Source organism: Octodon degus, unplaced genomic scaffold (assembly GCF_000260255.1).
Source record: "Octodon degus isolate 3935 unplaced genomic scaffold, OctDeg1.0 scaffold00170, whole genome shotgun sequence".
NCBI classification, from domain to species: Eukaryota; Metazoa; Chordata; class Mammalia; order Rodentia; family Octodontidae; genus Octodon; species Octodon degus.
This window is the reverse complement of record NW_004524746.1, coordinates 1,754,480-1,769,902: the sequence shown is the minus strand read 5'-3', so window position 1 is coordinate 1,769,902 and position 15,423 is coordinate 1,754,480. Positions and strand designations below refer to the sequence as shown.

Genomic DNA, 15,423 nt, shown 5'->3' with positions numbered 1-15,423 from the left:
GAGATGGCTCAGTGGAATAAGCACTTCCCTGGCAAGCACAAGGGCCTGAGTTCAATCCCCAGTTCCGCCAAAAAAATAAAAATAAATAAAAACTATCATAATGAATATGCATAAATTAGTACACATTGGCATGTCATATTAATGTTCTTGTTTTTTTTTTCCTTCTCCAGGTGTGTTATCTCAGAGGGATTAATTACCGGTGAGAAGTCTCAATAGGAAACTGCTGGGCCAGGAAATAACTGAGCAGCAGGGTGTCTGACCCATCTCTTATTTCTGTGTCAACTAATCAAAATACTAGGTACTCATTTTGGCGCCATTTAATAGCCTTCTTCTGTTAGAACCAGTTTGACCTCTGATGGACAGAGGCTGCATGGTTCTGACCTAGAAATGAGTTTTAATAAAATTTGCCAAGAATCTCTCTTTGAATTTACTGCTCTTATTAGTGCTAGTAACAAATGATTTCTCACTTCCTGCCTCTGGCCCCCTGAGAGGCACTTCCCTCCTCATTTAGAAGTTAGATGTGGCCCTATGACTTGTACTAAAGCCACAGAGAGGGCAGTGACGGGGCCCCTTTTAGGAGAAGCCTCAGGAGGCAGCACATGATCCATTGCATCCTCTACCCCGGGTGAAGGAGGGTAGAAATACATTGCCATGGTGCATCTTCCTTTTCCAAACCATGATGGACCTGTGCCATGTTTGAAAAAAATTCTTGTTTTAACCACAGAGCTGTTAGGCTTCTCTTTAGTGTTTAGCCAGCAAAGTGTGTGGCAGCTCATTGTAAGAAGAGGGAGATGCTCAAGCACAGCCTCCCAGAGCTGAAAGCAAACCTTCTGCGCCCTGCGTTTGTCTGCTCGTTGGTTTTGGTGGTAGATTCGACTGAAGTTGGACACGATCACTGGGACAGGTAGGGCAATGACCAGGACGCCACTCAGCGAACAGATGGAGCCAAAAATCTTCCCTGCGATGGTCTTTGGTACCATGTCTCCATACCTGGTTAGAAAAAACACACACGTTGTTTTAGGTGAACAGAAAGACACTTCTATGTATTACAAATAGTTTTTTTTTTTTTATGCATCAAGTCAAATGACTTTTTGGATATTACCACTTCTACTTCTTGACTAAAACGTAGAGACCTTCAGGCATTAATAAAACAGAATTATGAATATCTCAATATAAAATTTATTTTTCAGTTTCATAGAAAATGATTTTAACATTCGGAAATCTCAGATTAGAAAATATTTTAAATCAGATGATGTAATGATAGCTCTTCAATTTGTCTTTTATATAATATAGGCTAGATTTTTACATTTACTTAATAGTCAATATTTCTATGCTGAAATTTATAGTCTAGATAACACACTTTGCCACTTAATTTTTTCAGCATTGGATTTGTTATGGAGAAAGTAGGACACTACATTCCTTCCATCAGACAGATAATTTAAAAAATAACTTTTCAAAGTTCCCATTAAGCTTCACTTGTGAACTCCAATGGTCATTTCTTCACAATAACCTAACTCAATCTTCATTTATATTTGAAGATTGAATATATTTATATTGAATATATTTATATTTATATTTATATTAGTTGAGTACTCTTTTCAAACCATTTTTTTTTTTGTACTTGGCTTTAGTATTAAGAGTTATTTTTTAAGCCATTCTCCTACTTCTCTGGTTGCTACTTTCTCATCTTCATTTTTGGCTCCTTTCCCATGGCTGGACTTCTAAATCTTGGAGCAACTAAAGTCTCAGTCCTGAGTCCTCTGAGCTCTATGTGAACTTCCTTCCAATGGGATTCCATCTAATCTCATACCTTAAAATTATCTACGTGTACACCAATGCCCCTGATGTTTCTCCTGAAAATCAGTATTCTGATTGCCTTCAGGAATCTGCTCTGATAATCTTTGCCCCTGGATGCCCAGAAGCCTGACAGTAACCAACATGGAACTCTTTCCTCAGTGTCCTGAGCCCTTGCCTTGTGATCCCTCCCTTCAGCCTCTCACTTGCAGTTACATGGAAGCACAAAGCCCTGGCTGCTCCTACCAAAACTACATGAGCAGCTGTCTCACCACCCAGTGTCTACCTCTTTTCTCTCAGCCCATCTAGTTGTCAACCAACCACTGTATTTCATTTGATTCTTTATGCTCAAACTACACTTCAGCGCAAAAACCAAGTGGTCATCACGCCTTGCAGAGCCATGGATAAATGACCACCTTTCCTTGATTGTCCACGTTTGCCATTCTGCAGTTCATACCAACATAAAAGGCAGAGACTTTTACGTGGGTTTGAAGATGCAGATTACACCAGATGACTTGGCTTAAATTCCTCAATGGATTTAAAAGTAAAATAACGGGGCCAGGGAGATGGCTCAGTAGGATAAGCGCTTGACTGACAAACACAAGGATCTGAGTTCAATCCCCAGTTCCGCCAAAAAAAAAAGTAAAATAACTCTAAACTCCTAACGTTTGCCTCCAGGGACCTGCAGCATTAGTGCCTTCCTATGCTTCACACCACTCTTCAGCAAACTGCCTGCCCTGTGGTCACATTGGCCTTCCACTGGGTGCACTGTGCAGCCTCCAGGCCACTCATAAGGTGTGACATAAAAGTCTCCATTAAAAAAACTATTGACAAGCCACTTTTCCAGTGTTCTGGATCTTTCTTCATCATTCCCTATAACATTTTTCCATTTTATTATCATCCCAGTTCTTAGCCACACTTTAAATTTTCTTATTAATTTATTTATATTTTTTTATCTTTCATGTACCTTCTGAAAATAAACCTAACAAAGCATTAGTTGTCTATTTACTGTCTTACTAGCATAAAGCAGGCTCTTGCTACATACAGGTTGAAGGAATGCATTTTCTTTTCTTTTCAGTACAGAGTTTGTCTCAGAGTTCATTTCTGAGAAAAGAGGCAAGAAGGAGGTCTGCATTCTATCTGGAGGGTAACCTTGGGATAACTGCCTTTACTAACACTGCTCTTGTGAGAAAACATTTATGTATGAACATGAAGAGGGAAGTGGCAGCAGAACTGGCAAAGGACGGCTGCCGATGAGAGTGACAGGGACTAAGCTGGCCGCACTGCGTCGGAAGGCCCCATCAACGCTCTGGTCCTCTGCTTTGAAGGCCCAGGCCCTCATTCATTCTCGTCACTGTCTGTGAGCAATCAGCGCTGAGCTAATTCATGGCAACTAAAATTACCACAAGGCCTTGGCAGCAGCATGACAGCACTGCATTACTATAGCCTAATAAGACGACGAGAAGACTGGAACGCTGTGCACATCGAACAACGGCTCTTCCTGCAGTCCAACTGAGAAGCCACCTCCGAAGCTACACACTACATTAGTGAGGGAATAGGAAAGCTGAAAAAAAACTTGGAAGATAGGCAGCAGAGAGAACTTGAGGAGATAAGAAGGAGCCTGGAGATGGGGAAAGATGGGGAAAGGGGTAAGTAAATTCAAGATGTGCTATGAATACATGCCAATTCCCCAGCATGGATGCATTTATTATGCAGCACGAGCATACACTATGCATTTTAATAAAGGCTTGAGGCCATCTCCCGAGATAAGTCAATGGGCATCGAAGGCCAACTCCTATGTGCAATGCTATGTACTCATGAGTCAATTCCCATGTAGACCAGAGTTCACAATGCATACATCCTCATAGCTTTTCCTTTTGTGCTGCTTTTACAGTATATCCTGACGAACACACACACACGCACGTGCACGCGCGCACACACACACACACACAGCTTTGAGGAAATTTGATTTTAATGCTTACCAATTAAAATTTAGAGGAAAATTGATTTTCATGTCTACCATTTAAAATTTAGAAAGTAGGGCCAGCGAGATAGCTCAGCAGAGTAAGAGCCTGCTTATGCAAGCGCAAGGACTGGATTTGATCCCTGGTACCACATGCCCCATCTGCCCAGTTCCCGGGTGCACTGAGCCAGCTACCAAGCTCAGGTGTGGTGGTACCCACCTGTAATCTCAGCGCTGGGGAGGCTGAAAACAGGGGATCATTACAAGTCTGAGCTGCGTAGTGAGACCTCGTACCAAACACATTAATTTTTTTTTTTTTTTTAGAAAGTAATCCTCAAAAGGGAAAGTAAATAAAATTTAATTATTTGCCCAGGAAGATAGCCACAGAGTCCATGTGATTAAAGTGTTCTTTCAAAAATACAAATATATAAAATAGATAACTGATCTGTCATATAGTTCCTTCTGCTCTTCTCTAATAATTTTATTTATTTATTTATTTTTCTGTATTTAGGACAGGCTCTACAGGGTCTCACTATGCACTTGTAGTGATTCTCCTGTTTTCAGCCTCCTAAGTACTAGGATTACAGGTGTGAACCACCATGCCTAGTCTCAATCCCCATCTCAGCACACCCCAGGGGTGGGGCCAGCATGGCATGCCAGGAATCGAACCCCGGCTGCTGCACTCTGCCTAAGCAGGTGCTTTAGTCTGCTGAGCTATCAGGCTGGCCCTAAGAATTTTTTAAATTAGTTTTTATTAACTATTTCTTTTATTATGGGTATAAAACGTCACACAGGAGGCAAACAGCATACTTGTAACTATTATAGAACATTAAGAACTGAAAATCCAGTTTGACCAAAGGTGGCAAATTGAAAAAGTGACAAATTCTTCGTGGCAATTTAGTGTCATACAGTTATGTCAAATTAGTAACTTGTACTGTGTTTGTTTTGCAACCCAACATTGCTGCACCATTCAAAAGTGTAGGTTAGCACTGAGAGGAGGGGGCCGTTGCAAAGACCACTGCAGAGGAAGGAGGAAGCAAACACGGACGGGTGGTGTGGCTTCTCTCTCATTTCTCTAATACACTAATTCTATATAACAGAATGATTTTTTAAACTTTTCTAAGCTTTCCCACATATTTCTAATTTCCTTTTTCCTTGAAAAGTTTTCTTCTTTCCACAGTCACCATGTTAGTAGAGCCATCTTAGTCTCTTTCTGCTCCAAGGTGTGCGTGTGTGTGTGTGTGTGTGTGTGTGTGTGTGTGTGTGTGTGTATGTCTTTGACACAAGGCTTTGCTATACTGTTCAGGCTGGTCTTGAACTCACTTTGTAGCCCACGCTGGTCTTGAACCCACAAGGAATCCCAGCCTCCAGAGTGCTGGGATTACTGGCATATGCCACCAAGCCCAGCTCTTGGACATATGCCAGTTTATAGGCCTTTTTCTTTTTCACATCAGCCAAAACATTTTAATTCTAACTTACACATTGCTTAACTTTACTTGGCTAATTTTTTTTTATTTTTATTTTTATTTTTTTTTTGCCATGCATTAGAAATCAATGCTGGGTGGAAGACTAATTCCTCAGAAGACATTTAATTTTTGATTATTGAATATTTCAGTCTCAAACACTGTCCAAAAGTCTCATGCCAAGTCCTTAAATTTTGGCAAGTAATCTACTAATTTAAGGCCAAAGAGTAGTACAATCTGGTTATTTCAAGCAAACAATTCGAATGAGTATCTACCTACCTACCTACCTAGTTACCTACCTACCTGTCATCTGTCATTAATCCATCAATTATTCATCCATTTTCCCAATTTATCAAATAACAATGACATGGGTTGGAACATCTGAATAGCTTTTAACATAGCATATTGCAAACCAAATTTTATCAATGTCTATTCAGCTTTTCTATTTGGCATTTGTCAAAAAATGTTTGCCTTAAGAATTCAAATGGAAATACTTCCTAGAATTTTCTTATGCAATCTGTGTACCTCCACATTAAGATTTCAAGTTTTTTTCATACAGTTTGCATTTTTATTCCTTATTTGAAGAGCCATAAATATAGGTTAATCTGATAAAAAAGAAACGGTGTAGAATGTAACCTTTCCCAGCTAAGGCATGACTTTCCAAAACTGAAGGTATATGCCAGGGATATCAAAAGAGAAAATCCTGTGTATCATAAGTAACTGTGCAGGCTGGGGAGATAGCTCAGAGGAATAAGTGCTTTTCTGGCAAGTGCAAGGTCCTGAGTTTGATCCCTTGTACCACCAAAAACCAAACCAAAACAAACAAAAAAACCCTTAAGTAACTGTGAAAATAGATTAGATTTTTCTTTTGTGAGCCAGGGATCGAACTTAGGACCTTGTTCTTGCCAGGCAGGTGCTTATGCTGCTGAGCTATTTCCCCAGTGTCGATGAGATCTTATAATGGCAGAAAATGCTGATGTTAAAATAGACTTTGATGATTACTATAATTCGATCTCTGATAGCTTTTTTGTTTCTACAGTGAAAAATTGTAAATTCCAGGTAGAACATATAGATCAAATGGATCCTCAATAGTTCAGAGAAGTTCAGGCATATCCTATAGGATGGGGTATCCTACAGTTTCAGGGTTCCTAAGTACTGTATTTACTATGGTAGTTAAAAGTACTACAAAGAACTTCATATTGGACCCAAATCAGTAATTGGGGGTGTACATGAGAAATGAGTGTTCTTCAAATAGCTGAACGTACATTATGTATGTGTAATACTGGACCTTAGAGAAAGCCATTAGCTTATTGTTATGTGTATAAATACGAACTTTAATTATTGATTTTCAGGTTGAGTTTTCTCTTTGGCACAACTGCTAATTCAAAATAATTTCTCCTGACCCGGAAGCTGGATTAGTTTTTAACTAATAATTCTACCCCTTAGGGTTTCAGTTGCTGTGTTACTCATGGATTTTCTGCCATCAGAATGGTAATTCTAGAAAGAGCACCATTTGATGGATAATTTTTATAGTAGCTGTAATGTTTGCAAATAGCTAATGACTTTTTAAAGTGTTGCTATATAACACCTGCTTGTGGTACAAAACTTGCTTGCCAGAGGGGCCCTGGTATTACTTTGACAATAGACAGATTTTTCTCTGACATTTTAAAATCAATGTTTGCCTAAAAAGCAGCCCTGATTTTGTCTTTGCCTCTCTTTTCCTGAATCAATTACTACTATTTCTGCTCTGTTGAATATCTAGAGGATTTTTTTTACTTTACATATATTATTATTATTATTATTATTATTATAATATTCCATGTTATCTCTTGTTTCAGCCAGACTGTGAGCTACTATTATCTATCTATCTATCTATCTATCTATCTATCTATCATCTATCTATCTATCTATCTATCTATCTATCTATCTATCTATTTTCGTGGCGCTGGGGATCAAACCCAGGGCCTTGTGCATGCAAGGCAAGAACTCTGCCACTGAGCCACATCCCCAGCTCCTGAACTCCTATTATTTTAAGCATGTGTCCTTGAATTAAATGAAATCTTTGCCTATTCCTTAAAACACTAGCATGGATAGTACTTACTACATGATAACTAGTAGAATATTTTGATTTGGGATAACTAAAATGACCTAAGTGTGTGGTCATAGATGTATAACTCTTTCAATATTTTGAAATTTATTGAATGTTATATTTTAAGTTTGTAAATTTTGTGGCATGCAAGTTTTTAGTTCAATTTAGTAGTTATATTTTACAGTTTAAAAAATGAGTAGTCTTAGCATCTACTAAAAAACATGTGACGCCAGAAGATGCCCCTTCCTAATGTAGCAGAATGAATGTCTTGTGCAGGGTATGCAATACATTCTTAAGAAACTTACGGATAAAATTCACACGAGTTAGGTAGGTTCGTGATAGTGTATTTTTCATATATGTTATCCTCAATAGGCTTTGCTAATACAGTGTTATGATTTTAACAGTTAAAAGGATATGTTGATATAGTCAGCCCTAAAACTTCACTAAGGAAATGCTGCAAAAATACATTTTACAAACAAGGTATAAAAAGTAAAGCATGTTAATATACTGAGCTGTAAAAGGCTCCAGTCAACAACTTCTGACGGGGCCAAGGAGATAGCTCAGTAGAATAAGTGTGGGCCTGGCAAGAGCAAGGTCCTCAGTTTCATCCCTGGTACCAAAAAAAAAAAAAAAAAAAAAAACAAAAACCTGACATTGCCAGTCTTATGGAAATCTGCTACTATTATGGACTACTGGAGTGTACTGGAATATTTTGGTGAATTCACACACATACAATATTTAAATGACAATGGGATGCCCTTCTCTGAAAAAACTAAACAAAAAAAGGGGACACAAATGAACGACCATTTTGTATCTGTATACTCAAGATAGGATAGATATACAGCTGCATTCTCTTAATTCAAAGAATAGAGAGATTTGTTCAAATAGTGTTTGTGGACAGGATATCATGTCTGTATCTTGTACAATGAATAAGACAACAATATGCAATGCATTAGTTATTGAAACTGTGCTAGTAATCGGTTCTGAAACTGTCTCATTGCTATTTGTTTCTCAATAAAATTATTTTTTAAAAAAATACATTTTACAGCTGCAGAAAATCCACGTGGCCACTAGGGGGCATAAAAACCTAAATGGAAAGTTTGGAAAAAACCCAGGTCTTCTCTGGTTCCAGGGCTGATTCCTCATCCTCCCTACACATGTTCAACATTTCACACATATTCTGAGCATCTCATTCCTTTGGAAACAGTGTAACGGGACGAAATCCTATCAATTTCATCGACTTCCCAATTTCAAGGTATTTCCAAAAAGATACAAAATAATTTTGAGAGCATTTTGCTTTCTTCAGAATGATAGGTGTACCATTTTCTTTAATATAAGATCACTTAAATACAAATTTAAACAAGAATTCTTTAGCTAGAATCCACAGTGTGAGAATGAGGGGGAATTAAGGGATTGTTTACATGTATTTAAAGAAGGGAAAATCAGGGAAAGGGTTAAGATGCTTTCAGCCCATCTAATCAAAATGCATGCTCTAAGCCCTCAACCTTTGATTTCATTTGGGCTTATTGAGTGTGTCCTTTTGGCTCGTGCGTTTTTAAAACAACAAATTCTTTTCTGTCTCCAGTTTTTCTTCTTGCTTTTTGACTATTATTTCGTTAAATGACAGCTTTAACAGTTATACATAGAACATATGACTATGGTTTAATATCTTAATAAAATTTTTGCCAAAACACCCTAGTAAAATATTTTAGAATCTTCTTTAAAGAACGTTTTGTTATTTTTAATATTTAGTATTCTGAGACCACATTTTAACACTTACTCTGCATTTGTCTTGACATCATGAAAATACATATAGAATTGATTATTGCATGGAGCAAATTAAAAGCAAGTAAACAAAAACCCCATTAGGGACCGGCTTTCCCAGCTATGGGACAGCGGAAGTATGTTCCCATGCTTTTGGTTCCTCGTCTTGTTGCCGGGAACTCTCCTTTCACCATCACACAGTTTTGAGTCTGCTCCCGTCATTCTTGTGCACAAAAGGCCCCCTTGTCTGTGCACCACGTGCAGGCAAAGCCCTTGCTCCTTAGCATGACACAGAGCGCTCGGCATGACATGGCCATCTCATCCTGCACTGTGTCCTCACATGTCGCCTACATTCTAATTGGAGCAAGTAACTTTCTAGTGCTGACGAGTACTAGATCCTCACATTCTCCTATGCTTTTTTGATACTGTTCTTTCTAGAATATTCTTCTTTGTATTCTTACTGGACAAATCTTTCAAGGAAGCCCCAATTCATATTGGTAAAAACCAAACACTGGTTCTCACTTGAAAAACTTCTTGACTATTTTCTCACTACCAAAATAGTATCTAGTCTCCCTTTCCTATGCCTCTAATGCTACTCTCAACCAGTAGAGTACAATTACTTTTTTTACAGGTCTGTCTTCTCTTACCAAAGCAGGATTGTGGGGTCAAGGATCATGTCACCACTGTAAACGCCAGTTTAGCACAGACCTTGTCCAGTGTGGAGCAAATAGGTGGAACTCAATAAATGTTTATTGCTTAAATAAATCTTTCAGGAAAAGAGTTAATGGTAAACAATAAATAGGGGAGGCAGTGAGGGGAGATACCTGTGCATTGCTTTTTCTCTGAACTAGATCTCCTAGGCTGCCCCCTACCCAGCTTGGCACCAGCTCGCCTCCTCAATTTTTCTAAAGTCCTCAGAGTCCTTAGAAGAAATGCCCAGCAGAAGCTCATTCTATACTATTAATGCATCCTACTTTTTATACTCAGAGAAAGCATGTTTAACCTAGATGATTTTAAATAAAAATAGATGTGGAAAGACCTGACATTTTTCTAGTTCCCATCTGTTTTCCACTGTCACACACTTAACAAACATGAATCTGGCCAGACTTTTGAAATACAAATCACCTCAGACTTGACAGATTTTGTAATCTCAAATTCCCTGCAATTTGAATGAATACTGACTGCTTGTTTTTTGAATCTCACACATGGTCCTAGGAAATGGCTGACTTTTCTCAGATCCCTGTATTCTCTTCCTGGGTGCTGCTAATCTTAGACAGCGAGCAGAAGCAATCCTCTAAAAATTCCATGGTGTGGACTTAATTTTTTCCTGACAGGGTTCCCTCTAGTTCTACTCTAGGAGTGTACTGGAGGAGGTTTGCTTGCCTTGTATCAAAGGAAAATTAAAGCACCATGCAAATCAGGGTTGTAGCAAACTCTGGCCACTTTTGGTTTACTGATGGACCAGCTTCCACAGGACACTTATTTTGGTTTTGCATCCCAAGAGGTTTCCCTCTTTAACTCTGCCAGCCCTCCTCTCTCAGTGGGGGCTTCCTTCAGTTACCTGCTGTTATCATTTCCTTCTCTTCCTCTCTTTTGAAAGGTAACTCTGTTGGGTGAAACTCCCCACTGTGCCTGGTTCCACTCACTGCTGTTTCACTGCAGGCTGTCTCCTAAGGAGCCAAATCCCTAAGCTAGTTGGATAGTGCCTTCTCTACTGCAACTGTTCCTTGCTTATTGTTCACTCAGAACCACTCAGTGTCTTTGTTTCAGGAGGAGGAGCTGATCTTCAGGTTTAGGCCTGCGGCAGGAGCCTTCGAAGACAGCATCAGATAGGCAAGCTAAAGGCAAGAAGTGGAGCTGTTTATTGTGAATTCAGTTTCCCCTCATTGGAGTTTGCACAGTCTTAAGCCAATTTGCTTCATGCATTATACGCTTCATGATACCTTCAGGTTGTCATTAAGTATTTGCCTATTTTATTTTCGACTGTACTTTTAAAATTACTTATAGATCATTCAGTAACGATGTAACACATCTCTTATTTCTAATGCTGACTAGGAGGGCAGGATGATTTTGCTGCCTCTAATCTATTTCTCCAATCTAACAGAAAAGAGTGTACTGAGGTCTGTCTGAGAGCTATGGCTCTGCACTAGGCAGAGAACGAGGTCCTTTGAGGCAGCACAGGTGTGTGACTGCAATGGCGGCACTGCAAGCTGCCAGCTGTGACCCTTCTGGCAGATCTGACCAGGCCCCACTACCCTCTCACCCCGCTGGCACCTCTGGCAGGCCCAGGCTTCTGCTATCAGTCAGGAGGGCAAGTGCAGGGCCAGTTTGTAGTTGGCCACCACCTAGCAGGTCCCAGAAGCCGTGCAGCCAAGCTGCGTCCCAGTCTGCTCCTTCCTCATCTGTGTGTCACTCTGCCCAGTGACCAGGGATTGCTTTCTGCCAAACATTTAAAAATTCTTTAATTATAAATCATTTAATATGATAATACTTCATGTCAATAGTCACAACTGTTTAAATACAAAAGGAAGGGCGAATAGAAATGCTTTGATTTAACCTCCCCCAACAGTCCAGTATTTCCATTAAAATGTCTAGACTTCAATTTAACCTAGAAGATTTCGATGCGCTTAAACAAACTCTGTTTTTAATGAGAATCCAAGGGCCTGTATTTACATTAGAGATGTTGTAGGTGAACAATGTGTTTCTGATCAAAGTGAGTTAAAGTCATTTCCTAAGATTAAATAAAAATATACATGTTTAGTGCTTAGAATTTTTTGCCACTTAAGAAATTTAAACATTGGGCGCTGGGAAGATAGCTCTTTGGAATAAGTGCTTGCCTCAAGGTTCTGAGTTCGATCCCCAGTACCACCAAAAAAAAAAAAAAAAAAAAATTCAAACATTGATTGATCAGTCTTCCTACTATTAAAAGTAAACATAAACAGACTCTTAAATTAATAGTTCCACTGTTAGAATTCTATATGAGAAAAAAAAAAGAATTCTATATGAGAATGGTGTTGTAGTTGTCTTTTGATTATATCTAGTTTAAAATGTAACAATACTACACACAAACATAAAAATCTATCCAAATGTGTATCTCCTTATACATAAGCCAACTATAAAAGAACCTTTTATAAAGCATTATTTTCCTCAGGTTTCATTTTAAGGAGAGGAGACAATCATGTAAAAATTTGAACTAGAAAATACAACTTAAACATATTTCAAAATATATCCTATTTCTTTCTTTCTTTCTTTCTTTCTTTCTTTCTTTCTTTCTTTCTTTCTTTCTTTCTTTTTTTTTTTTTTTTTTGTGGAACCGGGGATTGAACTCAGGCCCTTGCGCTCACCAGAGAAGCACTTATTCCACTGAGCCATCTCCCCAGCCCCTATTCTATTTCTTAAGCACATTTAATACCTAAGTTCTTAGGTCTTTTTCGTATGTTCAGTATATATTACTTTTCTAGAAATGAGAGTAGATAATCATAGTACTTTACTTCTAAAGGCCTGCAGTTTGTACTCTAGGTCTACAATAGGAAAACAAAGCACTTCAAATATTTACAGTAGAACTGACTCCAAGCAGGGCATTTTGGTCACAAAGTCAATGAGGCTGCCCAGAAGTCTGGAGGTGACCCAGGAGTGAGCAGCAGCAAGAGGCCACTCCCAGCAGGAGGCTGCAGGGGACAAGGGGAGACAGCTCTGAGCTCAAGAGCAGAAGCTTGAAAGGGAGCTGGATCTGTACCAAGTCTTTATAAAGTGCAAACAACTAGAGCCACACAGGAAGCCTCGATACTGCCTGCCTTAGAAGACGTAAAGGAAGCAGAGACATGCACTGGCTCCTCCAACCTGCTCTACTCTTTCGCCCATGCTTTTCATGCGCAGAAAATCTGATGACAATCTAGCCAGGGAAAGGCTGGCTGCTGGCATCTGTGCAGCTAGTAAGAGGCACGAGAAGTCGGAACTTGGTGTGTTTGCCCCAAAGCTGGGCTCTGTCCCTTTCAACAGAGCACTGGGTCCACGCTCATTCTGGTTCCAAGAGGCTAGGGCACAGATGCAAAGCTGTTGCTTATTCATTCGACTCTCTCCAGCCCCCTCTCTAAAAGCAAAATATTCTAAGTTATGAGAATTAAACTCTTATTAATGAGACTGAGATGACTTGGAGGCTTTTCAGGGTTTTCTGTTTTGGTTTTGTTTTTGTTTGTCAAAGCCATACATTTCACTCAAGAACAAGGCAAATAATGAAAATATGTGTTTTGACAGAGTGTATAGATGGGGGGAACCAAACATGAAGCATCATGCTAAAGGTGTAAGAGCCGATGAATGAAATGTTCTAATTGTAGGAAACGGGAGTGATGTGGAATGAAATCTGGTCCCCTCAGGCTTCCAAGTCTCCTGGTGACTAAGTGTTGACAAGGGGCTCTTAATTAGAATAAATCATTTCAGAGCAGAATCCTTCAACAGATCATCGAGAATATCATCAGTAATAAATTACTGCTGTATTTTAAGGGCAGGTGAACACAAAACCAGGTTGCCTTTAAAAATGAAAACAATGAGGGCAGTTGCTCAGGAGTCATTGTAGAAATTTTTGTTTCAGTTATTGTTGGTTTTCATTACAGTAATGAAAATCTACAGTTAAACTTGCCAGGAACAGGTTGTTAGTTAGAAATTTAACTAAAGAAAAAAAAAACACTTATTGTTTAAGCGAAAATACAAGCTTGCTGAGGAGGATATGGAAGTAAAATGGAAATATTGATGTGTGCTTTAAATTAAAAACAAGAAAAACGACAGTGATTCCATTGTTGGTGTCATTAACTTGCATAGCTGGGATACTCTTAAAATTAAGGAGAGCTTATGACAGTGACTTCTTTACACTTGTAAAGTCTTCTGTGTTTTTCAGCTGACCTCTGAGAGTAGTCAGTGATCAGTGGTGGTTGATTTTCATTATGAGGAGAATAAAAGGTGTAATAATAAAAGTTCATTCCTTAAAACTTTGGTGGCTTTCTAAATATAAATAAATTGCCTACTTAAAGTCACTTAAATTAATGAATGTCACATTCAAGAAAACAATCTGGGGAACTACCTGCTAGGGCCCCCCTCCTATCCCTCTCTTGGACAGGAGCTTTCTTTCCCTCAATAAATATATTCTGCTCATAACCTCCAGTTGTTCCTAAAATTCATTCTTCGGTTTTAGAGAACACGAACTCTTGCAGGTCAGGTCAGGAGATCATTTTTCCCAATGTCATTTGGAGGTTCCCTATATCCTTTTTTTTTTTTTTCTTTCTTGGAACTGGGGATTGAACTCAGGCCCTTGCATTTGCCAGGGAAGCGCTTATTCCACTGAGTCATCTCCCCAGCCCTCCCTATATCCTTTGGAGGTCACCCACCCAAGATCAGTTTTTCTCCCTGTATCATTTTGGAGGTTTCCACCAAGATCATTGGATGGAGGTATGAGTTTGCTTTTCTTTCATAAATTCTGGATTGGGACTTGCTTAGGTAACACATTTTTATGATTCAAATGTTAATGTCTTTGCCCATTGCTCATAATTAATTGTTCATACTTTGTCTCATACAGTTTTGTTTCAACAATGATGAGGTTCATCTGCTCCTGCTGTCAGAAGCCAGGTTAACATACGAGGGCCCATTTGATACTGGATTTAATCAGTTTTACCTGAGCAATGGTGCTTGTAATCCCATTGGTTGACCACAGTTTTGTCCCACCTCCTGCCCACCTAAGCGAGTTCACATTCTCTCTACCTTAGCCCCACATGGTTTTACACTATAAAAGTCCCTGGAAGAGATAGCTTCCTGGGGAACTACCCGCTCGGGCCCCCCTCCTATCCCTCTCTTGGACAGGAGCTTTCTTTCCCTCAATAAATATATTCTGCTCATAAAAAAAGAGAAAACAATCTGTAAAAACGGATGAGAAATACTGAAAACAACTCTCTTAAATATACTTTCCTGGTTTTCCTCAAAAACTTATCTAGATCTTAACAATGAGTAAGTTAATTTGATCCTACTAATAAATTGAACACTTGGTTGTTTCCCCAAAGATCTCCAAGGTAAGGAGAAAAGATAGAGCAATAACTGTATGCTCATTATCTTGGGTCTCTAAATATTGATAGGTATTTTTCTCCACCTAACAAGACGCCCCAGGTTATCGTTTGCATTCTGTGCGCTATCTAATCCAGCACTGAGAGGAGGCCACTGCTAATGATCACTCTTGTATCTCCGCTCTTTTCCTTAAAGAAGAAAGCCTGGTGGCCTCCTGCCTTCAGGCCTGTGACTCACCTTTCTTCACTGAGCTATTCCCAAACTTTATTTCAAAGAGCTGCAAACAACGTCATTCCATATATATA

General features: G+C 39.1%; 1 protein-coding gene across 3 annotated transcripts in view; it reads right to left on the bottom strand.

Moving 5' to 3' along the window:
- The window catches only part of Kcnd2 (potassium voltage-gated channel subfamily D member 2), a 540,162-nt gene that overhangs the window by 22,122 nt on the left and 502,617 nt on the right, over positions 1-15,423 (bottom strand). For all 3 annotated transcript variants that reach the window (XM_004643302.2, XM_012517372.2, XM_023703425.1), the window contains exon 2: positions 828-990. In XM_004643302.2, coding sequence (XP_004643359.1) covers positions 828-990 — 163 coding nt within the window. The remainder of the gene's footprint in view (positions 1-827; positions 991-15,423) is intronic.